The 26118-nt window shown below is 39.2% G+C and overlaps 4 protein-coding genes across 4 annotated transcripts; 1 reads left to right on the top strand and 3 right to left on the bottom strand.

Annotated features, from left to right (window-relative positions):
• Nucleotides 1-629: 629 nt before the first annotated feature.
• LOC114529217 lies at nt 630-2651 on the bottom strand. The gene has a single exon (XM_028550974.1). It carries the CDS (start codon nt 2649-2651, stop codon nt 630-632), a length of 2022 nt encoding a protein of 673 aa, XP_028406775.1.
• A 240-nt stretch (nt 2652-2891) lies between these two features.
• Nucleotides 2892-3518, bottom strand: LOC114529218. The gene has a single exon (XM_028550975.1). It carries the CDS (start codon nt 3516-3518, stop codon nt 2892-2894), a length of 627 nt encoding a protein of 208 aa, XP_028406776.1.
• A 433-nt stretch (nt 3519-3951) lies between these two features.
• On the bottom strand, nt 3952-6042 carry LOC114529220. The gene has a single exon (XM_028550976.1). It carries the CDS (start codon nt 6040-6042, stop codon nt 3952-3954), a length of 2091 nt encoding a protein of 696 aa, XP_028406777.1.
• A 14542-nt stretch (nt 6043-20584) lies between these two features.
• LOC114529221 lies at nt 20585-21478 on the top strand. The gene has a single exon (XM_028550977.1). It carries the CDS (start codon nt 20585-20587, stop codon nt 21476-21478), a length of 894 nt encoding a protein of 297 aa, XP_028406778.1.
• The last annotated feature ends 4640 nt before the right edge of the window (nt 21479-26118 follow it).

Consider the following 26118-nt stretch of genomic DNA (forward strand, 5'->3'; position numbering starts at 1 on the left):
CATGCAACACGCGATCATTAGAAAATATAATCATAAAGACATAAGAACAACATAATCATAAAGAAATAAGAAATTACTATTGTAGGCCACGCTCTAATACGTAGTGCGCATCGTCTAGCTATATACCAATAGATAAATTAACTACAACTGCTGTTCGTGTACAAAAGGAAATGTTAACGTGTACTCACTTTGGTTTACACGCGCACCGTAATGTTGAAACTCCAAACCACCGCGAGTACGTAGATTGGGTAGCACGACTTTAGACGATTTAAAGAACGTTCGCGACGAAGAAATTTAACTTTCGATAAAGTAGACTGACGTTGAATTGACCCTCTTTTCGGTCACGCAACTAACAACTGACTGCCTAAAGCATGCACCCATAAACGTAGTCGCAACTAGATTGACATGCCCTGATTGACAGTTACAATAAAAATAACTTCTAATTACGTTGATTGATGGTGCCTGTCACCATGCTTACATTTTAAAACTAACATTCCGGCCCCTAAAGGCGGAACCAAGAGTAGCCTTTACTACATAGCAATAAAGTTTTGAAACGAACTAAGATATTCAAACAAACAAATGTAAATTAAGGTTCTGCAGCTAGGCGATAATATTGTTTATGCACTCGTCTACTTATCGTTTTTGGCGATGTCCGCTTCCTCCAGGAGTACAATCTTTGTGACTGGTCTTGTCAGCTCGGATGTCTTGGTCTTCAACCTTACAGAGCGTACGAGCCCATCGTTTCGGTTAGGGTAAACTTCCAAAACTCTTCCCATGGGCCAGGAATTTCGAGGGGTTTTGTCGTCCAGAACCAGCACGATGTCGTTCTTCTTAAAGTTTCTTTCCTCTTTATTCCATTTCTGTCGTTTTTGCAAAGATGGGAGATATTCCTTCGTCCAACGACGCCAGAACACGTCCGCTAGATATTGGATTTGGCGCCATCGCCGACCATAGATGTCTTGGTTGGAGAGAGTCGCGGGTGGAAGGGTGGGTCCACCTCTCAGAAGCAACAGGTGGTTCGGGGTCAGGGGCTCCATATCTTGTGGGTCGTCGGAGAGCTTGGTGATAGGTCGTCCATTCACGATTGCCTCGACTTCGCACATTAAGGTGTTAATGCCTTCGTCGTCTAAGACCTGTTCTTTGATGATCCCCTGGATCACCTTTCGCGTAGTTCGAATGCACCGCTCCCATACGCCACCATGATGGGAACCTGTCGGCGGATTGAATAACCACTTGATATTTCTCTGCAGGAGGAAGTCGTGGATTTGTGACTGATTCCATTCCTTCACAGCTTCACGTAGCTCCTTTTCCCCTTTGACAAAGTTTCCGCCGTTATCGGAACGAATAACCTCAGGCTGACCTCGTCTTGCGATAAACCGACGCAGGGCGTTTATAAATGACCCTGTTTCCAGGGAACTCGCAACTTCGATATGGATCGCACGGATACTCAAGCACGTGAAGAGCACCCCGTAGCGTTTCACTGTAGTACGGCCACATCTCACTTCAAACGGCCCAAAGCAGTCGATTCCAGTACATGTAAACGGCGGCTTCGATGGCGTCGTCCGATCTTCGGGAAGATCAGCCATTTTCTGTCGAGAGGTTGGTGCTTGTCGTTTCTTACAACTGACGCATTGATTAAGGATCGTTTTTACGGTTCGCCTCCCGTTGATGATCCAGTATCTTTGTCGTATCAGCGACAAGGTGTACTCTAAACCAGAGTGCCCAGACAGGTGATGGTGGTGCTTCACTATAAGTGCAATGACGTGGTGGTGCTTGGGCAGAATGACGGGATGTTTTGCATCATGATTGATCGGTGCTCGCCTCAGGCGGCCGCCAACGCGGAGAAGACCTTTGCTGAGGACCGGATCGACGTTGAAAATGATCGTTGACCGTTTTACTGCTTTCGCACGTCCCGGGTGACTTTGCTGCTGCTGCTCTTTTTCTAATAGTTCGTGTTCCTCTTTGAAGGATTCGCCCTGTATATGTTTCAGGATTACGTCTTCTGCGTTTTTGATCTCTTGGACATCAATAGGAACGATTTTATTACTGAACTCGATCGCGAAAGATTCTCCAGTCTTTCGTCTCTTGCTTACACGTAGAAACTTCGCTTTGTACCTTAACAACCACGCCATGATCCTCCTCAGGCGATCCCATGATGAATAGCGGTCGATTATTCTCGCTACCGGATTACTCGCGTCAGAACAATAGCTCGCGCACACGATACGCCCTTTGATCTCGGGATCGGCGTCGTCGACGGGCATGGCCATTTCGGCTGGTCGTTTCGGCCAAAATTCGTTCGACTTCCTCAGAAACTCTGGTCCTTCAATCCAACGATGGAGAGACTCGACTGGCACTCCTCTTGAAGCATCGTCGGCTGGGTTCAGCTCGGTATTAATATAACTCCATTGAGCGGGAGATGATGCATTGTGAATAGCTGCGACCCGGTTTGCCACAAAGGTTTGAAATCTTTTGTCTTGGTTTTCGATATACCGCAATACGCAGGTACTATCCGTCCAGAAGAACGATTCATCGATGGGAAAACTAAGTTCTTGGCGCGTTATCAGGTCCAGCTTGGTTGCTACGACTGCTGCCGACAATTCCATACGGGGAATAGTAACTGGCTTGATTGGTGCAAGTCTTGATTTTCCCATCACAAACGAACTTTTAACCTGTCCATCCTTGTCCTTGACTTTAAGGTATGTAACGGCTCCATACCCATGCTGTGAAGCGTCCGCAAAATGGTGAAGTTGGGTGTCACTGATTTCGCCTAATTCAGCAGGCTTGAAACAGCGATCGACAGCAAGTTGTTCCAGCTTAGGTAAATCTTCTAACCAGGCTTGCCATCGTTTCATGTATACATCCGAGATTTTGTCGTCCAAACCCAATTTCTCTCAACATAAATCTTGAAGAATGAGTTTGGCTTGCAGGATAAACGGGGCAGCGAACCCCAAAGGATCGTAAACTGAACTAACGATCGACAAGATACCTCTTCTCGTGGCAGGCCGGTCTTTGATGACGATCTTAAAACCAAATTTGTCCGATGTTATATTCCATTGGACACTGAGCGCTCTTTCCATGGACCAGCAATCGAAGTCGAGATTTTTTACTACTGAAGCTCGTTCTGATTCAGGTAAGGATTCGACCACCTTTCTTGAATTGGAGAGCCATTTTGTGAGCTTGAATCCACCTCGCGCAAGCAACTCGCGTAGCTTTTTTGCAAGATCAACTGCCTCTTCTTCTTCCCTGACTGACTTCAGGCAATCGTCAACGTAAAAGTTCTTTTCTACCGTTTCGATTACCTTAGCGTTGAAACTTGTCTCGTTATCTTTCGCAGTTTTCTTGAGCGCAAAGTTGGCGCAGCTCGGAGATGATGCGCCGCCAAAAAGATGGACTCTCATTTCATATTCCTCCACCTCTTTAGAAAGGTCGCCATCAGGCCACCACAGAAACCTCAAAGCATCACAATCTGACGAAGGGACGCGCACCTGGTAAAACATAGCCTCGACATCTGCGATCATTGCAACGGGTTCCTCTCTGAACCTAGTCAGCCTTGTCAGGCTTCTGTGGGTGAAACACTGGATGGTGGGGCAGATACCATTGGGTTTCCAGAGGTCCGGTTTCTTGACTAGACACCTTTCTGGCGTAATCTTTAGAAAACAGGTCGTCCATGAACCTTTTATACTTCTCGAGCAAGGATTGATCGTGCTGAAGTCGTTTCTTCAGCGAGCGAAGGCGTTGTTCTGCTTGCGATCGGTTGTTTGAAAGTGGTGGTGGGTATGTTTTCCATGGCAATCCAATTTCGTAGTGGCCGTTCACCAGTTTAGCTGATTGTTCCATGAGCTTCAGTGCTCTCTTGTCGTTCTGAGACATGGTTGGTTTCATTTCGTGGGTAACATCATTAAATTCCATGTTACAATACTCTTCAAACCGTTGATTGAGATCTTGATCTGCTTAGATGCCATTCACCATAGGGGGGCTGCTACCTTCTCGCCCTAGCGGTCCGTTTAGAACCCAACCTAGCAAGGTTCTTGTGGCAAAGGGTCCACCGTTCTCACTTGTTCGTACTTCGAGAGGTTGCAGTATCTCTGGAACGTCACTGCCAATCAGAAGACCAATCTCAGCATCAATATGCGGTAAAGAGATACCCTGTAGGTGTGACCAGCGCTCTACGTCCTCTTGTTTCCCGATACATTCCGAGCGGACAGGTAGGCTCGGCGTTGAATAAACCTTCGGCAACCTGACATGATGTTGATTTTTCAGGTCGAAGACTTCCAGCTCGACCATGGAACATGCGATTGGAGTGCCTTTTCCCAGCATCGTTGTCAATGTGAGATTGGTTCTCTTCCCCTTGCGCCTTAGTTGCCATAAAAGATTCTCTGTGCAGAACGAGGTATTCGACCCAGAGTCTAAGAATGCATAGGTTTCGACTTCCACAGATCCTTCCTTCGCCTTCACCTTTACCGGAACGATAGCGAGTCCCGTCACCGATGGACCTTTTGATTGGTTAGAGGGGGGTTGGCACCTTACATAACCGTTGACGTTGCCTGCTTGAGTTGATGGATCCTTACATTCTTCGTCCTTCGTTTGCTCATCTTGAGGGTTTGTTCTCTTATAGTCCTCTTTATCGGTTTGGGCAGACTTTGGGTGTAGAAAGGTAGAGTGTTTCCCTGTACAGCCATCGACCTTGCAGAAACTTTGCTTAGCACATGAACGAACGAAGTGACCACTGGTTAGACAATTCAAGCAAAGTCCCTTGTCTTTCACGTACTTCTTCCTTTCTTCTAGCGACAGTTTCCGGAATTTATCGCAACGCGACAACCAATGGTTTGCGTTACACGGACACACATTCTTGCTCATGTTTTGTTCCTTTCCTTGTGTCCCAAATCCACTCGCTCTGGCTCCGTATTGTCGCTTCCCTTTGTGTTCTTCTAGTTTTCCTTTAGGGTCGCTCGTAATTTTTCCAAATATCGGGTGGGTAGCCGCTCTAGCCTTGGCGGTCACGAATTCCGTCACATCTTCAATCGTCACGTCTCTTCCATCCTTCTCTACAATTCGATCAACCGTATCACGCCATTTTAATCTTATGCCAAACGGAAGCCGATTGATGATTCTTTTCAGATTCTCGGGATGATTCAACTTTTCAAGCGAACCGATTTCTTTTAGTGTATTCGTGCAGCTGGTAAGTTGAATAGAAAATTGCATTAGTGCGTTACCGTCTTCGGACTTGATTGCAGGTCCCTCTGTTAGGGTTTCGATGTGCGCTGCGGCAACTCTATACTTCTGTCCGTATCTTTCCTTTAGTAACCTTCTTGCTTCAACGTAACCTCGCTCAGGATTCAACGACAGGCAACTTCTCATGAGGTCTTGCACAGGTCCTGATGTATACTGGATAAGATAGTACAAACGGGCGCTGGAACTTGGTGTTTTCTCCTCAACTAGATGCTCGAAGCTTCGAACAAAATCGCAATATTCAATGTGATCTCCTTTGAACGGCTTTATCGTGGGCTGAGGTAACGTGAGTGCCATGACGCTTTGTTGTTGCTGTTGTACTATCTGCTGAAGGGCGACGTTTTGACAATCCTGGGTTTCCATCAGGTGTTGTAGTGGGTTGGCGAGAGGGTAGTTGCCAGGTTGAGAAGCCTCAGGTGCGTGGTCTGGAAACCAAGCAGGTGAAGTTGGATTCAGTGGATGACTTTCTCGCGTAACCTCCGTTGGCTGTGTTGGCCGCACCTTGGGCCGCTGCTGCAGAACTGGATTTGCATGTTGGCTACCGTTAGTCGAATTTCTTGTTTTGGGAAGGGCAGAATCAGTTATGATCCCTTCTTTGCTCGAAAGGGTCTCTTCTACTTCGAATCGTTCGAAAGTTGTTTTTTCCGCCGCGGCTGCAGATATTTCTCCTTGAAGTTCCACTTGACTTCTTTTTTGTTTAATTTTTAACTCTTCGAGTTCCAGCTCGTGCAATTTCTGTAGCGAGATTGCTCTTGCTTCCAACGCTGCTTGCCTTGCTGCCGCCTTTGCTTTATAGCTAGTTGTACTCCTCATAGAGCTGGATTTTGATCGGGAAGATTTATGTGATCCGACAGTGCTAACTGAATCTTCCGGTTGGATTTGATTTTGATCACCATGAGAAGGCCCGGTTGGCTGCTGAAGCCACGATTGAATTTTGATTTTAAGTTCTGAAACTAGTTCGTTGACCGAACTGAAATACACGGTAGAATCCTTTATCAATTGCTCTTCCTCAAGTAAACTGTGATAGGCTTCGTGCGCACTTTGGAATTGTTTCGAGACGTCATCTAGTTCATTAGCAACTTCTCTAACATTGTCTACATTATCACACGTTGACAGCAATTCGTTAAGCTTATTAGCCTTTCTCGTTACGTTCCCCTTTGCTGTGCTTCGTGCCCTTTTTAATTGATCCATATGTTCTAAATCCATTAGGCGTTTAATTGATTCAGTACGTTTTGTAGGTTATGACAGACGGGAAGGTCAACAGGAAACTCTTCGCATTACTGGACCGTGCCCCAAGCACGAACCGAGAGAACAAATTCTTCAAATTTTTTTAATTCTTTAACCGTGTAACAAATTCGAACTTAAATGTAGTCCCACTGGTAGAACGGACCGGGAGCTCTTACAAACAGATAGGCAAAACCCAGCGAGATAACATTGGATTGATTGGTGCGCAGATATTTCGAACTCAACAGAATTAGACGCAGCTGAACACAGACAGTTTGTAATATAAAATACTTTAATATAACCCAGAGTGTTCCCAAATAAGTTGAATCGAAACCAAAAGTAAGCAGGTTCGAACTATATAACACAATACATAATGACATACTTTAACTACCACAACCCTGTTCGCGTGACTATGTCATGCAACACGCGATCATTAGAAAATATAATCATAAAGACATAAGAACAACATAATCATAAAGAAATAAGAAATTACTATTTTAGGCCACGCTCTAATACGTAGCGCGCATCGTCTAGCTATATACTAATAGATAAATTAACTACAACTGCTGTTCGTGTACAGAAGGAAATGTTAACGTGTACTCACTTTGGTTTACACGCGCACCGTAATGTTGAAACTCCAAACCACCGCGAGTACGTAGATTGGGTAGCACGACTTTAGACGATGTAAAGAACATTCGCGACGAAGAAATTTAACTTTCGATAAAGTAGACTGACCTTGAATTGACCCTCTTTTCGGTCACGCAACTAACAACTGACTGCCTAAAGCATGCACCCATAAACGTAGTCGCAACTAGATTGACATGCCCTGATTGACAGTTACAATAAAAATAACTTCTAATTACGTGGTGCCTGTGGTGCCTGTCACCATGCTTACGTTTTAAAACTAACAGTGTCAAATGTTTAATTTTCATATTAACCGTTAAAATTTACAGATTTTTTTATATCCAAACATCATATTAACCAAAGGAAATTATAAAAGCAAAATTAAATGTAAAAGATTTGGTTTAGGCAATTATGGGCATGTCAAGGATGCAAGAACAACTTTGCTGTCATTCCATCCCTGGAAACCCCAACTCAACCCAGAGAAAGTTAAGAGTATATGTGGTAAGTAGTAATTGTTAGTAACTATGTGTGGAAGTTAATATATCTTATATACATATCTTGGTTTAGCTATTGTTGACTTTTACTTTTTCTGTGTGTAGAGCATCATTTCGATGCACATGGTTAAGATGCCGAAACATGATTCAAAGAAGCCGTGAATGCTGGCTGCTCTGGAAAAGAACAAGAACAAAGATGTCCAACACATTATTGGTCTGTTAGAGGATTGTCACCCGAACATCACCCGAACAAGAAAAAGGTATCTACAGATATATATGTATATAATATACAACGTTGAAATACAGTATGCAAATCACATTTATTATGTTGCCTGCTGAATCTTGTAATCAAACTTATTTATTAGAAATGGAAAACCATTGCATTTTCACTGCCCCATTGCTTCAGTTGGGACAGAAAAAGACCTGGACAATTATTTTGGGAAATTGGCCCTGTAAATATTAAACTATAGGCCATAAAAACTTAAAATATGCTCAAGTGGCTTCTTGTCTAGTGTAGGGTCTTGCTCTTTTGTGTCCCAGGATTTTTCCCATATGTAAATGTTTTATTTCCAAGCTTAGGAATATTAAGTTTTATAATTTTTAAATTTTATTTTAGGATGACAGTGGTGTTGAAATTTCGACTATTGTCAAAAAAAGCACCTAGTAACTTGTATATATGTGTGCAAATAACCATTAGGATAAATTATTTATTATATTAGATCTTTTATAATATATATGTGTGTATTGACAAAATTTGATTTCAAGTGCTTTGAATTTCAGGATAATTTAACCAATCTTTAATTGGTTAAAATAATTGGTCAAAAAAACCATTGCACATTGGTTACATTAACCAAATTTAATACACGTTACATTAACCTATTAAATATTGGTAGATTCAACCAATATTGATATTGGTAATTTTAACCATAATGAATTTGGTAAAAAAATAACCAAATTTTTTATCCAAATTTTTTATACATACGTGCGTACATACACACATACATACACACATACATACACACATATACATATACATATACATATACATATACATATACATATACATATACATATACATATACATATACATATACATATACATACCAGGTGTCCCAGAAAAAAGTACTCCGGTTTGACTCATAATTGCTTCTAAATTAGGTAAGCTATTAAACTGAGATAACTTTCACTAGATAGAGGGAAGACAAACTTAGATTTTTATATTTTACGCTTGTATTTTATTTAAAAATTTATGGAGATATCAATGTTCAAAATTGGTAGCATATTTCTGGATGTGTCTAAATTATGCAAAAAACGCTGTATCAAATATTAATCAAGCTTTTCTCAACTGAAACATGCACTATTAGCCGTAAATAAATGACACTTGACAAATTGTTTATTAAGTATTATTAGTTACAGAAAATAAGGAAGATTTATTCGTTCGGAATGGCGTGTCCCCCAACATGAATGCACTGCCTAGCCCGTGAGACCATTGCGTTGAAGGAGTCATGAATCATTAATTTGTTGTTCTAGATTACGGCATGCTGTTACGATTGAGTTGCGAAGCTCTTCTAAGTTCTGCGGTTGCTGATTGTGTGGTACATTCCAAATTTGCTGCTTAAGGTATCCCCAAAGAAAAAAGTCGCATATTGCATTATTTACTGCTAATAGTGCATGTTTCAGTTGAGAAAAGCTTGATTAATATTTGATACGGCGTTTTTTGCATAATTTAGACACATCCAAAAATAAGCTACCAATTTTGAACATTGATATCTCCGTAAATTTTTAAGTAAAATACAACTGTAATATATCAAAATCTAAGATAGTCTTCGCTCTCTAGTGATTTTAGTTTAATAGCTTAGCTAGTTTGGAAGCTATTATGAATCAAACCGGAGGAATTCTTCCTGGGACACCCGGTATATATAAATATATATAAATATAAATATATATAAATATATATTATTATATATATATATATATATATATATATATATATATACACCCATTTGCAAAAACGTTTGCCGCAGATAGATAGATAGATACTCGAAGTCTAATTAGAATTGCATATGAATACATTTGGATGGGATTTCAATCATATTACACAACATATGCAATTCTAATTAAATTTCGGGTATCTATCTATATATCTATCTGCGGCCAACGTTTTTGCAAACGGGTGTATATATATATATATATAAAGTTTCGTTTTCAATTATGCAATGGCCAGCATACCCTCCGGATCTCAACCCAATTAAGAACTGGTGGAGCGTTCTCAAAACAGAGGTATATGCCGGTGAGAGACAGCACTCGTCAACAGAAGATCTGTGGAATGCAATTAAAACTACTGCTAGAGGTATTTCACCTGACGCAACAGGAAACTCACCGCTATTATGATCGAAGGCTACTTTTAGTCAAATCAAATCATGGATGATACATTAAACATTAATGAATAATATTAATCTTCTATTTTTGGTATATAATTATATAATTTATTATTTATCAAATGTTTTTGAGAATATATATTGATTAAAATTACCTAGAAAGACGGTATTGTTTCATTTTATAAATTTTTCCATTTCATCAATTCGCTAAATAGCAGTATAAGTGTAATATGCATATAAAAATGGACGCCCAAGATCCCTAAGTTTTTAAAAGTAGTAAATATGCATAATGAACATTCTTCTGTGCTGATCTTGCATATAAAGTAGCCAAATCTGCTATTTTTGTCACTCACCCAAAAAATTGTCATAATGCATAAATGAAGTCTTTTGGCATGGTGGCACAATGCTACTCTTAATAGTTAACATGCACCGAAGACCGTAAGCGACGTTATATTCAGTTATGCAAATGTACGAACGTAAAAGTTCTAATTGTGATTGGCTAGATGTATAATAATTGCAAATGAGACGATGTATGCATGTAGCATGTTGATGTTCGTTAAAAGTAAATAGTCAATTGCAATGTTTTCAAAATTCGTTATATTTTTGGTATTTTCCATAAATTTTGTAGCATAGGATTGTTGAAAAAGCATCCCATATACCTGCACCTGACACTGTTAATTTTTATATGATGGTCGCGAAACAAGCACAGCATTGTGAAATGTAAGAAAACAATTATAACTCGCATACAATGCCGGTGTAAATTTTCATGTCATAAGATAGATCAAGACTATTAGTCCTTTGGGACATGCTCTCTCAGCACAATAAATATGGAAATATAAAGCAGTCTTTTACAAACAAACATTTATTTAGTTGAAATTACCAAGCTGCGAGAATAGATGAACTTCTAGTATAGAACTAAAAGTTTTACTGCCTTCAATGAGAGGACGCAGGGTAATCCATGAAGTCGAGCGAATTTTAGAGTCTACATAATGTCAAATGAACTTGAATGTACATGCATAAGCTATATATAATGATCGATCAGTGTAAGGCCTGGATCACACTGGCTCCTAAGAATCGGGGATCCAATGTATTACTTTCCGATAGTCTCAGAAAAGCATTTTGCACACCAGCAGTCAACTTTGTCTGAGGACAAAGCCCAAAGGGAATCCCAGACAAGTGTAAACTAGGCTAAAGGCGTTTTAAGATTAGAATATATTTTAAGCATTCAACTTGCGTTGAAAGAACTTATGCAAAACAGAACTGCAAACTTATTTTCGATTATGAATATATCATACCTGACACTAAACGTTCAACCAACGAGGGCCTGGCATTTTACGGTAACGAACGAATTTGGCAGTCCCAGCCAATAGGGAACAATGATCTTAACGTAAGTTTCGTTCGTTAATGAGGTTATAAGTCCTTTGGTGCATGTTAACTAATGTAACTGAAAACTATTTGTACAGTACTGGTACCTCTAATAACTTGACTTGGTGCATCATTGACACTTGAGGCCATGATTAGACAGTTAACATTTTGATTTTCTACTGCTCCAAAACTTTATAGGGGATAAATAGCAGGGGCGGATCTAGGATTTTTTTTACGTTAGTCAAAATTTTCGTAGGCCAATTTTCGTCACCAATCGTCCTCCCCCCGCAAGATTTATGAAATTTGTGTGAGGCTTTCCAAGCTTGATGCCAGGTTATAGTCTGCTAAATTCCTAGGGCACAGCTATCGAATGCCACACAAAACATTGTGTAAGCACTGAAATGGAAGGTTTAAAAAGGGACGTTTTGTGGGAATAAAATGCATGTTTTTATAACAATAGTCAAATCTCAATAATGGTAGAAATTTACCCCTTCGAACAGACCTCTCAAGAAATTTTCAGCTCAAAATGTTATTGTCTAGTGAAATGTAAGAACACAGGTTTATTACCTTATCATTGAATTTGGTCAAAGCAAAATTGCTTTATATTTATATATTATAATGATTTCGCAAATATCCATCGCTTTCTAAATCTTTCAAACTGCAAATTACATATTATTACACTAGCTCACAATCTATACAATGCCAGCAAGAAGAATCTGGGTAATGCGAATAATCAATACAACAAATGAGAATATGAATAGGCTCGAAATTCTAAATCGATTTGACAGGCGACGGGCGAATGCAAATATATGCTAATAACAGCAGCCTCAAAGCCTAGGTAAAATATATAAGCTAACAATAACATAGTTAAATTATCGGACCATTGTTTATATGAACTTATAGTATTATCAGAGTATAGTTTACATAAACATCAACATTGGATAATTTACCTTATAACAGTACACTTCTCAATTCGTCGAACACATGCGAGTATATTTAATACGGAAACATCCATCTCTCGACGACATGTTATTTAATAGTGTCATGAATATAGCGCCCGCATTAAAACTGCTCTATACCGGTTTTTCTCTTGAATTCCCTTACAAAGAACTATACATTCGACTGCAAAACACGGGCTCTGATCGGTCATGATCGGTGATATTACTCACGGTCAAATATAAATGCATAATATAAATACATAAGAGATGCCTGCGAATTCTGACTCTGATCGCTTGATCGGTCGTGATCGGTCAGGAATTAAACAGCCAATAAGAAATGAACATCAGACCAACCTCCAAAACGATCACAATTTGTGTCGCCATGGAAACTATCGATCTGACCAATCAGATTGATGAAAAACGCCCATAACCAACCTCTAAAACGATCAGACCAAACCTCCAAAACGATCACCATTTTTGTCTCCTTGGAAACCACTGAATGGGCCAATCAGATTGACCAGAAACGCCCCTAACCAACCTCCAGAACGATCACGATTGTGCAGTTTGAAATTTGAATTCAGAGCGGGGAAATCAAGAGAGATCAGTGTTAATTTAATTCATTCGGCCAGAAAATTAATTATGCCGCTGCAAATTTACAACTGGACTGCGTTCGGAAAAATAAATATTATTTCACTTTCATTGAATCAAATTAGTGCGGAGTTTTTACGTTAGTCGCGTGATTGGTGTGACTACCCCTAGATCCGCCCCTGATAAATAGAAAAAACTATCAAAATACTGTCCATGATACAGAATATAACGCTAGTACCTGTGACAATTACTTGCGGTTGCATGCAAAGTTCATTTAAAACCACAATTTCTTCTCTATCAAGATATTTGCATATTGTTTGACACATAAATAGGACTTAAGTGATATCACAATGCATATTAAGTTTTTAGAAAGAATGCCATTCCTTGCTAAACATGTACTAATGACTGAAAGAGCTGTTAAAACTTATCAATTAGATCATAAATTTGAGACAGTGACAATTTTATCAAGCAGTTTCCTGCAAGCTAGTTGTCAATAATGACATTATCGCCTGTGCTCTAAAAGCTCACTCACACTTATTGAGTGTGACTGACAAATCACAGTGCTGCAGATCAGTGATGCAGTCCTTCCTGAATCAATGTCTGAGTGAGCTTTTAGAATACAGGCATATTATGCAGTGTTATCTCATTTAAGTCAAATCTGCATGCCAAACAATTAGCAATATCCAAAGGAGTTATATGTGAGTTTAAATTAACTTTGCGATGCAACTATAAAAATATTTGTTACAGGCACTTAATAAAGTAATAAATGAAATACTAACCCATGATACATATGTCATGTATGCTGGTGATAGCCTACCAGCAGTCTAAAGTTTTGCAATTTGCCAGCTAATTGTTATCAAGAGACATGCACTGGCAAATTTGCTGGTAACTGGCAGTTACCTACCACTGGCACAATAGGGAATAAGCCAAAAGGCCATTCTAGCTAGTAGTTGGTTCATTAGTTGGTTTCAGAGCATGTACTGTAACAACAGTGCAAAAAGTGTAATAAACTCCCCTGATATATTAACAAATATGGGCTCTTTAATATACCATCTGATCAATGCAGACAAAAGATCAAAAAGTTACATAATGGAAACTTACCTTTTAGATAAATCACAGGATAGTGAATTGCCATCATCATCAGCAATGTTTCTTACAACATCACGAACACAAGCCTAATTGATAGTAATTAGCAAGTAGCATATGCTACTACAGTATTGATACATACAAAAATTGGGGGGGGGGGTTGTAGTTGTGAGGTAGGACTTTAGGTAAAATCTCATTACAGATGTACTTTGATTTAAGTGTTCCAAATTTTCAGATCAAACAGAAGATATGTGATTTTTAAATTTAAATTGTAATCATAGAGTAACACTTACTTCCTGTAGGACATTTTTAGCCATAGAGGACAGTGGTAAATCCAGTGAAGGTTTTATGGGAGTTCTGGGTGAGTGCCAGGTGCATGAAACCTGGCAAATCTGGCAGCAATGTTCAGCAACATGCTGTCATAATTAACATGCACTTACATATATAGGTAATGTCTTGGTCATAATGTGGTACAATTATAAAATTTAAAGGTGATGTACAGTCCATGATGTAAACAAATTCCTTGTTTACATTTTTACACCAGTCCTACATATGTATATAAATAATGTCTTGGTCATGTTGTACAATAAAAAAAATTAAGGTGATGTACTTGTAAAGAAATATAGATCTCTTAAAATATGACAAACTGTCTGCCTATCTAACAGCCCCCCATTGTTATGAGCACAACCAATTTGCAGAATGGGCTGTACATCACCTTTTAATATGAATTTGATCTTTTGGACCTTTCTTGCACCTTTGTTGACCAACATCTACAGAGGTGCACACCCTTATGCACCCCCTATAAATCCACCACTGTTAAGAGATGCTATATATATATCTGGAACTGAACCTGCACTTGTAACAAAGCTGATTCATTCTGTGTTTACATGAGGTGGTCTAACTTGCAAAAACAAACCACTGCTTGCTGATATAAATTGTATACATTCATTTTCCCAGGACTCCAATGCAAATTTAGCACTCTTGAATGATTCTGACATGTGGGTCATAACTGTGAAAGCTGCTTATAAAAGAGCCAAATTCAGGTTTGTGAAAAGTATACATATACTATCTATAGCTGTGAGCCTGTGGTTTGCATTTGCAAGGCTGATTGATTAGATCTAATAAAATAAGCTTGGCAAAGTGCACTAACCAGCCTCTGATAAGGGTGCATGAGCCAGGAGATCAAAGGGAAAGCTATATTCCACCTTTATTCTCTCCCTAAATAATAGATGAAAGAGTACCATAAAATAGTAAAATCGATAGGTAATATACTGTTAATTCTAAAGGCTAAATTCCACTTCGGAAAATGAGCAGCGGGTTGGATCGGAACGAAAGACAATCCGAAATTTTTGGCTTACATTGATCCAAAAGCGACCGGATTAAAAAAAGTTCAAATAGTTTTAACTTTTTTTCATCCAATCCGAAATCACTTAATGGATTGGACCAGCTCGGAAAAATATCTGATCCGCTGTTCATTTTCTGGAGTGGAAATTAGCGTTAAGGGCAATCTTGTTCTTTTTTTCTTCTGAGCCTTTTTTCTCAATTGACTTCAACAGTCTCTGGTTGAACGTGCTTTGTTGTTCCATAAATATCCTCATTTGTCTTAAAATCTCATCTTCCCTTGGCCTTGATGAGCCTGTTGTCGTTCCTATCATCAATTTCTGGCAATAGATTTCGCCTTGTAAAATTATTGCCAGATCTACTCAAACTTGGGGTACTTTCCATGCGCACAGTGTTGCGAACGCTGGATACCGTCGTTGGAGTTGTTGTCATTTCAAGTCCAAGATCAGGACTTATGGAGTTGTCTTCCGGAGGCATAGGTATCTGAGGAGTTGTTGGTGCCTTTGGATCATGTCAGAAAAGTGCCTTGTGCCCTGACTGACATTTCCCTCTGAAATATTTGAGTCTGTCGTTGTAGGGCGAACATGATGTCCTCGCTGATGTCGATGAACTAGATGCTGTGTTCTTATTACTTTTCTCTGCACGTTTCTTTCCATACAAATGTACGCAATTCCACCGGTTTGGTGGTAGTCGCCCCATAGCACAAAATACTTTTTTATATAAATAAATCGCGTAAAGTTCAATGTACTCACAGTTATTAGAATATACATGGTTTGGAGACTAGATGGAAGTACAATACAACTCATTATCTATGTTATTGTCCAAGTTTATGCAAAGAATGGTTTCTTATTCGTCACATGCCTATTGTATTTTTGTCCAACTAACCAATAGCAATGGCTTGGCTTAGCTCCTCAACCGCGACGTGAACAACATGTAAATTCAGACCTTACTATTGGTTTATTGGTTCAAAATACAATAGACACATGATGATTAAGGGACAATTTTTTGCATGATGTTCCCCGACATAGTTAATGAGTTCTATTGTACTTTTATGTAGTCTCCAAACCATGTATATTCTATTAACTGTGATGCACTTTACACTGTGTATGCGTGTTGTTGAATAATTCATGGCATGCTTTCAAATCATGAACTTTCGGTCAGGGAGTTGCGACGTGAATGACATGTGAAAGTCATATCAACAATAAATCACAAATTTTGTGGGTTATAATAGGTTGATTACACCGGTTGATTATCATTATGCTTGTGGGCGGACGGGTATTAGCTTTATTCGATATTGATATATATTAAGCTTTAAATCAATATTTGATCCCATTAGTGAAAAAAGAAAGTACTGTGAACATTGTCAAGAGTTCGTTACGCTAAAAAGATATCATACGCATGAAAAGCTATTTCGAAAACATGTGTTGTTTCTTCGGATGAAGAAGATGAACACTCCATTCCAGAACATATTAATGATAGTTCCCCAGACGAATGTGAAGGAAAGTTCCCTAAAGACAAAGGAGGCGACATTGGTTCGGATTGCTTTCATGGTAAGCCCTTTCTTTAAAGGGCACTTTTTAGCGAAAACAATAGGATATGTGCTTTTAGATTAGTGTCCCCTGCTCCCTATTAAATATTTGAAGCTGTTCATGCACCCACAGGCCTAATTTAGCATTAAGGCAGTTCTTTATTATTATATGATTGTTGCTTATAAATTTTTATTAATTTCTGCAGATATTTGGAGTTAAAATGAGGTATTTTTATGTTTAGTATGGGCCAGTAGGAAGGTATTTGTTCACTTGGATTAGGGTGGACTATTAAAGGCAATCAGGTTACACCATGGCAGTTTCTTCAAATAACAGCAGAACAAATAACAACTGCCTCAAATATACAGTTGATTGGCTAATTGTCATATCTATAGGCAGTTGATGAACAACCAATTTTCCTTTCCTAGGACTAGGGTGACTGTATCATCAGACTAAATAGAGTCACAACACTGCTAGACAAACACAATAACATTACTTTTACATAATTGTATACACTTGATGTTTGCAGGCATAAATGTGTGTTTTTGGCCTTACTAGGGTGGACATATACACTGAGGGGGGGGGGTAAATTTAGGGAGGGGGCTTATTATGTTCACCCAATTTGCCAAACAGTTTTCTTACAACTGGCCCATGATGATCAGGATTGCTTGAGAACTTTTATGCATCAGGGTTTTAGAGGTAGTTGGCCTGGATCCTGGATGTATAAGACAAGTAGTAAAGATCAAAAAGGTATGAGAACCACAAACACGCCTGGCATTTTCGGCTTGTATAGGCTCCTTTGTTTTAACTTATTTTTATTTCATTTGTGGTGTACATGAAACAAAAAAAGCCTATTAAAGTTTGTATGCTTTTATTTTTTTTAAAAATGTGTTAGTACACTTGATATAATGCCTTTTAGAAAGGCAAAATTTTATGGTCGATTCAATGTCGGAGAATACACGCGCCGAAAAAGCTTAGGCTGGGCTGCTGTTGAAGATAAGAATAGAGAGGTAAAGAATGCTAAACAGAAGCTGAATCGATTAGATGCAAAGGTAAGGAGCTTTCTTGTACTTTTTGTATGATTTGACTCCGAACTTCTGATCGATGATATCATGAATTCTGCTTGTTCAGTATGTCTATGTCTATAGTATACATATATATGTTTTTCAAGATCGTGTCATGCACGCATGGTCTTAAACTTAACTATCACACACATTTAACTACTAAGCAAGCTATTTTGCAATTTAGTGCACTTTGTCTGTGCACTTTCGCAATTTAGTGCATTTCTTGTTGAGTAAACTGGTTAAACCGTGGTTTAATTTTGTATTTAAACAAACTAGCCTTGTTTACATGCTTGGTCATTTTTTTCAGAAGTCTTGTTTGCATCAGTAAAAATGTTCTTTTTCTAAAGCTTTGAAATAGTGATTAGGCACAAAGCTGTTAGTGCTTATCTATAGCGGTCATGTACAAAACCCATGTTACTGGCCATATATATATATATATATATATATATATATATATATATACATTCATATATATATATATATATATATATATATATACATTCTGAAAGTTTTGGTGGCAACACCAGCTAACCCATTATGCTGCAGTACACCCTAGTGCACCCTACTTATCTTTTTTGACAAACGTCAGATGATTTTACTTGTCAATGGGGAAGCTCTGGACCTGCTGTTTATTGCGGTGTAACAAGTTAAAAGATTTTTTCACCTTTACATGCAGGTGCAGAAATTAGTAAGTGAAGCTGAGGAGTTAGATAACATCAGGGAAGAGTTAGTAGATGAAGCAGGTGAACAGAAGGTAGCATTTAGTATTAGCAAAGCAGGAGCAGAAAGGAGGAGAAAGAAACCAACAGGAGAAGGAAATTATAGTGAGTCGACAGGGAAAAGGCATAGAATGGCGACCGTGTCAGCAGTTAGTGCAATACATGGAGGTGAGAATAGTTTAAAGCCAGGGACGATTGGAAAGTTGGAGACATTGAACAAGAGGTGTAAAGAGAAAGATATAGTTGATGGCATAAAGAGATATCCAAAGTTAAAAGATAAGGTTCTACCAAAGTTGTACAAAGAAGATTTAAAGAGATATGAGAGTTCATCAGATAATATGTTAAGATCTATTGCTGTGTACTATAGAAAGGGTGTAATGGGTAAAGATAAATATAGATTAGTATATAAGGATAGTTCATATAAGCAGGAACCAGGTAGAAAGCGAGCTATGCGTATTAAGGTTGCCAACTGCCCTTCTCCCCGGCTTGTTCCGTACCACAGGTTAATGTTGTATATAAAATCTATTGACATTGGTGAGTTGCACAGTGTTCGTGAAACTCTGTGTGATGGGTTGGATGAGTGTGACAAGGTTAATGGTTGTTATAGGGATATTGAAGACCTTCTGGTGAAATTGGCTGAGTTCTACCTGAATCATGGTAAGTATAATCTCCTAACATTTGACCAGCCTAATACATTTCATGTTGCTTTGGGTGGAGATGGTGCCCCTTTTGGAAAGGACGATACAGCATGTTCATGGCTTTTAAGTTTTCTAAATATTGGACAAGGTGTGTTAAGTACCAATGATAATTTTCTTTTTGGTGCCAATTGTGCAGAGAATTGTTTACCGGTAAGGCGCTTCTTGGGTAAGTTAATGAGTGATATTGGAAGAATTCAGAGTTCTTCGTATTCTATTCTAGCTAAGGGGGCAAGCATTGACGTTAAATTTGTGTTTGCTGAACTGCCAAATGATATGAAAATGCTTGCCTTCTTAGCTGGAAAGCTAACTAACAGTGCCACATACTTTTCAACTTTTGCAGATGTAGACCAAGAGTCATTGACTAAAATTGGGACATTTGGTTGTAATGCATCTGATACGTGGAAACCCTGGAAATACACCGACAGGATCAAAGTGGTTAAAACTGTTGAAAAATTTAAAAAGAAAATAGAGTTGAAGAAAGTTTCAGCCAACACCAAAAGATCAAACATTACATCTTTTATTGCCAAACAAAAAAGCCGCCAAGAGTTTGTTCCCTTGGTGGCTGAATTGATTGACCGTGCACATGTTGAACCGCTTCATTTAAAAAATAACGTTTGTGCATTGGCACATCTTTATCTTTTAAATCAAGCAATTGAAATGTCCAAACCTAATCTCCCATCTTCTTTTTCCCAGGTTCAACCAGAAACACCTTTTTATAAGTTCATTGATGTTCTTCGATCTAAGTGCAATTTGAACAGACTTGCAAAGAGAATCATACAATGGTACGACGATAATGCAACCAATGATGCGAAAACGTTCAACTATAGATTTACAGGTAAGGATTCTCGTATGTTTCTACATAATTTTATGTTTCTCATTGATATGCTTGAAAAAGGTGTTTCTGGTAAAGCTGCTGAATTGCTTCATGTTCATGCATATCTTTGTCTTTGTTGAATTGCTGTTTCTTTGTTCACTCGTGTGAACATTACAGATGAGCAAATCATAGATTTAAAGCAACACTGCACCAACTTTTATCGTGGTTATTGGTTATTCTTCAGGGTTAATCCTACAGTGTGGACCCTTGGATGTTGTATGAAATTAGACGTTATACTTGCCCGGGGATTTAGCTCCGGGGGTCTTTGCACGGGGTCTTTATATATCGAGCACATGGAAATTGAGTTGTTTTTTTTTTTGTTGAATTATAGTTTATATTTTATCGAGTTTAGTTCATATTATACGGATTTTTCCGTACATGGTCCTTCGAGCCGGATATTTTCAAAAGGAATTTAGAAATTCAATGTTTTTACATCATGGCTGAAGCAAATTTGACAACAATAAGGAAAATACAAGCAGGTCATCGAGCGCATACGACGAAAACTATTGCCAAGGCAAAGCAAGTTATTGAAAGCTTCGATGAAAATCAAGTCAGTGTCCTTCGTTCATATCAAGATGTTTTGCATCAGAAGTTGGAATTAATCCCAAAATTAGACGAAGATATTCTCCAGGGAACGAAGGACGACAATATTGAGAAGGAAATCGAGGATAGCGGCGATTTTAAACGTAATATTAAAGAGTGTATTTTTCAAATCGAAAGTGTTCTAGTTTCTACACAACAAGTAAGTGAACAAAGCACAAGTGGCGTTGCTACTCCGAATACAAGTGTCAATCAACCTTATCCAAGTCAAGTTAAGTTACCTAAGCTACATTTAAAGAAATTTAATGGGGATCCAACGTGTTGGCAACAATTTTGGGAATCATTCAATTGTGCAGTCCATGAAAATACGGTATTGAGTAGTATTGATAAATTCAACTATCTTCTTGGTCTACTAGAGAATACAGCTTTGCAAGCTATATCAGGTCTGTCGCTGAGTGGGGACAACTACATTGAAGCAGTAAAGATCCTTCAAGATCGATTCGGAAATAAGCAACTGATTATAAGCAAACATATGGATAAACTATTGAAGTTGCCAAGTGTATCAAGTCTACGGGATATCAAGAGTCTGAGGAGTGTCTATGATTCAATTGAATCGAATGTTCGATCACTAAAGAGCCTGGGAGTTAATTCGGAGATGTATGGAAGTTTGTTGGCGCCTATCATGATGTCGAAGTTACCGAACGAGCTTCGTTTGATAATTTCACGAAAAACAACATCAGATATTTGGGATATGGATACTCTACTTTCTACGTTTAATGAAGAGCTTTAAGCAAGAGAAGAGTGCAATTTTGTATCGGAAGCATCAGCCAGTGATAATTCAAAGAAGCCATACTGGAATGAAAAACCCAAACCATTTACAGCATCATCCCTATTTTCAGGTTCAGGAAATGAAGGTAAAGTAACCTGCACCTACTGCGGCCAACAACATCCCTCGGCGAGATGTACTATGGTTACTGATATTGCAGCAAGGAAAGCTGTTTTACGTCAGAAGGGACGGTGTTTCCAATGTCTACGGTCGAATCATATTATCAGAGATTGCCCATCAGAGAAGCGATGTTTCAAATGTAGTCAACGTCACCATACTAGTATCTGTCCCAAGTTATATCCTCTTCCAGGAATATCCCAAGAACAAGAGTCTACCAAGCCTGAAAAGGATGGAACTAAAAATGACCAAAGTCCAAAACTTCCTTCGACAGCAAACATTGCATGTATTGGCCAAGATCAACCGAAAGCGGTGCTCCTTCAGACTGCATCAGCCAGAATATCCAGTGTACAAAACCCACAAATTCAAATTAAAGCATGTATCATGTTTGACCTTGGAAGTCAAAGGATATATATATCAGAAAGCCTCAAAGAAAAGTTATCTCTCCAAGCTGTTAGATCCAATACATTGATGATTAAGACTTTTGGAAGTACATCAGAACAAATTCAAGAATGCCCTCTGGTTGAATGCATTGTGAACAGTCGTCATGATAATTCATCCTTATGTATCAATGCATATGCCGTACCTACCATCTGTGCCCCTCTTAATGGGCAGATCATCAACTCTGCAAAGCAGGAGTACACCCATCTGAAGGGACTCAGATTGGCAGAAGAAGCAAGAGATGAAGAAGAATTACGGGTTGATGTGTTAATTGGTGCAGACCACTACTGGGACTTTGTAGGTAAGATTGAGAAAAGAGGCGGCCAAGGTAGCCCAGTTGCTACTTACACAAGACTCGGATGGGTCCTCAGTGGGCCAGCGGTCGTGAGAGAAAGTCGAGCTGCCTCGATTAACCTTAGTTCCACCCATGTTCTTCGTGTCGAGACTGAAGTTGAAACCAGAAATAGTGATCTACAAAGCAAAGTAAAGAAATTTTGGGAATTAGAAAGCCTGGGCATCAAGAGTGAAGAAGAAAGTGTCTACCACAAGTTCCTTGAAGATACAGAATTTAAAGGAGAAAGGTATGAAGTCAAATTGCCATGGAAAGAGGAAAATGAACTGTTACCTGATAACTACTAGCTAAGTATAAACCAATTGAATTCCCAGCTAAGACGACTCAAAGCGAAGCCAAACGTGCTGGAAGAGTATGATTGAGTCATTGATGACCAACTGAAGGCCGGAGTGATAGAGAGAGTTAAAGAGTCAACACCAAAGCCCCTTGGAAAGGTACATTACCTGCCACATAGAGAAGTTGTTCGACCCGAAAAGTCCACCACAAAACTAAGAGTCGTATACGATGCATCCGCAAGATCAAATGGACCGTCATTGAACGATTGTCTCTATGTTGGTCCATCATTGTTACCTTTATTATTCGACATCCTTCTTCGGTTTCGACTCCACAGAATCGCATTGGTGGCTGATATAGAGAAAGCTTTCTTGAACATTAGCATTTCCGAAGAAGATAGAAGATTTTCTAAGGTTTCTGTGGGTTAATGACATTAAGAGTGACCAACCGGAGGTAGTAGTGTATCGATTTGCTCGTGTAGTTTTTGGAGTCGCGTCAAGCCCCTTCCTCTTAAATGCAACATTTCAGAAACACATCAACACATACCAGAGCACCGACCCAAAAATTGTGGAAAACCTGCTACAATCCCTCTATGTAGATGATCTCAATTCAGGAGCAGACAACACACCAGAAGCGCTACATCAGTACTCGAGAGTAAAGGAGATAATGCATCAAGGTGGATTTAACATGAGAAAATGGAAGACAAACTGTCCTGAATTAGCACAAATAATTAGAGAAACCGAGAATGAAGTATCAAGCACTCAAGATGCAATCACCTCTACAGAAACCTCTATGTCATATGCCAAACAAGTTCTTGGCTCCCAGCCTGATGATGAGAAAGTTCTTGGTGTAACATGGAACAACTCCACTGATACACTCATTTTTCGCCTCGACAAAATGGTGAACTGCGAATCAGAGTTGTTACAACCAATCAAGAAGCGTGATCTCCTCAGTTCAACCGCAAAGATTTATGACCCAATGGGATTAATCTCAGCTGTTGTTCTAATGATGAAAGTTCTGTTCCAGGATGCGTGCAAGGCTGAGCTAGACTGGGACATGTCGTTACCGTTAGAACTGAGTACTCGCTGGGAAGTGTGGAGAGCGAATGTGTCTAACTGTCGAGAAATTACCATTCCAAGATGTGTTATTCCTGAAAACAAGGAATCGATCCAGTCCGTAGAGCTTCATGGCTTTGGGGACAGTTCAAAATATGCCTATGGTGCGGTGGTGTATTTGCGAGTTGTACGTGAGAACAAGGTTCACATGAATATCATTGCATCCAAGAGTAGAGTAGCACCCTTAACAGAGCAAACCATTCCTCGACTAGAACTTTTATCGGCATTGGTTTTGGCGAGACTTATTCATTTAGTTCAGTTAGCATTTGCGAACGTGATCAAGATAACCTCAGTTTACTGCTGGCTAGATTCGATGATAGCTTTATCATGGATAAAGGGTACTTCTAAAGAATTCAAGCAATTTGTTCAAAATCGTGTGGTAGAAATCCGTAAGCTGGTGCCTGTGAACGATTGGAGATTCTGTCCGGGACTTAACAACCCAGCAGATATTGTTTCAAGAGGTATGTTACCTTCAGAACTGAGTCAGAGCAAGTTATGGTGGAATGGACCAGATTTCTTGGTAAGAAATGATTCTGAATGGCCTAAGATAGTGAAGAAATGATTTCTAACGATGAGGCTCGAAATCAAAGTGAGAGAGAAGTCAAATTCAAACCAACTGGTACAACCAGCTTGTCATGTGTAAATGGCAATGTTACAGAAAAGCAATCGCAATCATCGTTAGAGAACATTTTGCCAAAGGAACGATACAGCACTCTTGGTAAACTGCTAAGAGTTACAAGTTATGTTCTAAGATTCATCGCAAACCTTCGGGCAAAGGTTGCTGGAACTGAACAAAATCTAAGTCGTCTTTCCCTTGAAGAAATAACAGAAGCTAAGCATATATGGTATAAGTACATACAAGGAACGATTCAAACGAGCAAAAGTTCCAAGCAAGTTCAAGCATCACTGGGTCTATTCAAAGATGATTGTGGTATATGGAGATGTGGTGGAAGATTATCCAATGCTAATATTGAACTTTCTGCTAAACATCCAGTTTTCTTACCCAATGATCATTGGTTTTCTACCTTGTTGGTGGAAGAATGTCACAGGAGAGTAATGCACAATGGTGTAAGAGAAACACTTTGCGAAATTCATTCAGAACATTGGATTGCGAGGGGAAGACAATGTGTCAAGAAGATTATTGCAAAATGTACTACGTGCAAGAGATATGAAGGAGGAATACCAACTTATCAGATACCACCTCAACCATCATTACCAGATTTTCGAGTTTCTGACGACTTTGCTTTCACGAAAGTCGGTGTGGACTTCGCTGGTCCCGTTTATGCCAAACCAATCTTCTCAACAGGTGCGAAATCACCAGTTTTTAAGACGTATATCTGTCTATTTACGTGTGCCTCGTCACGAGCATTGCATCTCGAATTGGTTCCAGATCTATCTTACGAAGGCATTTATTTGCAGTTTACAGAGATTCATGTCTAGAAGAGGTATCCCAAAGATGTTTATTTCAGACAATGGAAAATCCTTTAAGGCAAATGAGCTTGCAGAATTCGCAACCGGAAATAACATCAGTTGGAAATTCAATATTGAGAGAGCCCCTTGGTGGGGAGGATTTTTTGAAAGACTAGTGAAATCGGTGAAAAGGTGTCTCAGAAAATTTGTTAGAAGAGCTAGATTGACGTACGAAGAATTGGAGACAGTCTTAGTGGAGATTGAAGGCGTTATCAACAGTCGTTCACTGACGTATGTGTATAGTGATGAAGTTTGTGAAGGTCCGTTAACACCTTCGCATATAGTTATGGGTCGTCGCCTTCTCAGTCAAGCACATGCCACGAGAGAGGAGACTGACACTCCTACGGGTAATTGACGTTTGTCGCGTCGCGCAACTTATTTGAAGAAATTGTTAGAACATTTCTGGAACAGATGGAGTCGCGAGTATTTGTTAGAGCTCAGAGAACATCATCGTGCCAAAGGAGTTAGAAGAAGTGCGAAGGTGAATCCCAAAGAAGGAGATATAGTTTGCGTGTACAAAGAGAAAAATCTATGGAGATTGGGAAAGGTCGAGAAACTTTTCAAAGGAAACGATGGTCAGGTTAGAGCAGTTGCACTCCGAATATGGAACAAAGGAGAAGAATCAATAACGTTACAGCGACCCGTTCAGAAAGTATATCCAGTCGAGGGATCTTGCATTGATGAAAATACAAGTGTTCCAGTAAGGAGGTCGGAACGAGTTGCAGCTATCGAAGCCAGAAAGCGGCAGAGCGAAAGCGCACAATAAGTACTTGTTTGTTATCACAGAAACATTGTACTGTGAACATTGTTGACATTATTAACTGACATGCGTCATT

The sequence above is a fragment of the Dendronephthya gigantea genome, unplaced genomic scaffold (genome assembly GCF_004324835.1).
Source record: "Dendronephthya gigantea isolate DGI-Jeju-01 unplaced genomic scaffold, DenGig_1.0 000055F, whole genome shotgun sequence".
NCBI classification, from domain to species: Eukaryota; Metazoa; Cnidaria; class Anthozoa; order Malacalcyonacea; family Nephtheidae; genus Dendronephthya; species Dendronephthya gigantea.

Excerpts from the sequence above, each read along its gene's own strand:
- LOC114529221 (XM_028550977.1), top strand. The coding sequence starts at position 20,585 with ATGGCTGAAGCAAATTTGACAACAATAAGGAAAATACAAGCAGGTCAT.
- LOC114529217 (XM_028550974.1), bottom strand. The coding sequence starts at position 2,651 with ATGGGAAAATCAAGACTTGCACCAATCAAGCCAGTTACTATTCCCCGT.
- LOC114529218 (XM_028550975.1), bottom strand. The coding sequence starts at position 3,518 with ATGATCGCAGATGTCGAGGCTATGTTTTACCAGGTGCGCGTCCCTTCG.
- LOC114529220 (XM_028550976.1), bottom strand. The coding sequence starts at position 6,042 with ATGAGGAGTACAACTAGCTATAAAGCAAAGGCGGCAGCAAGGCAAGCA.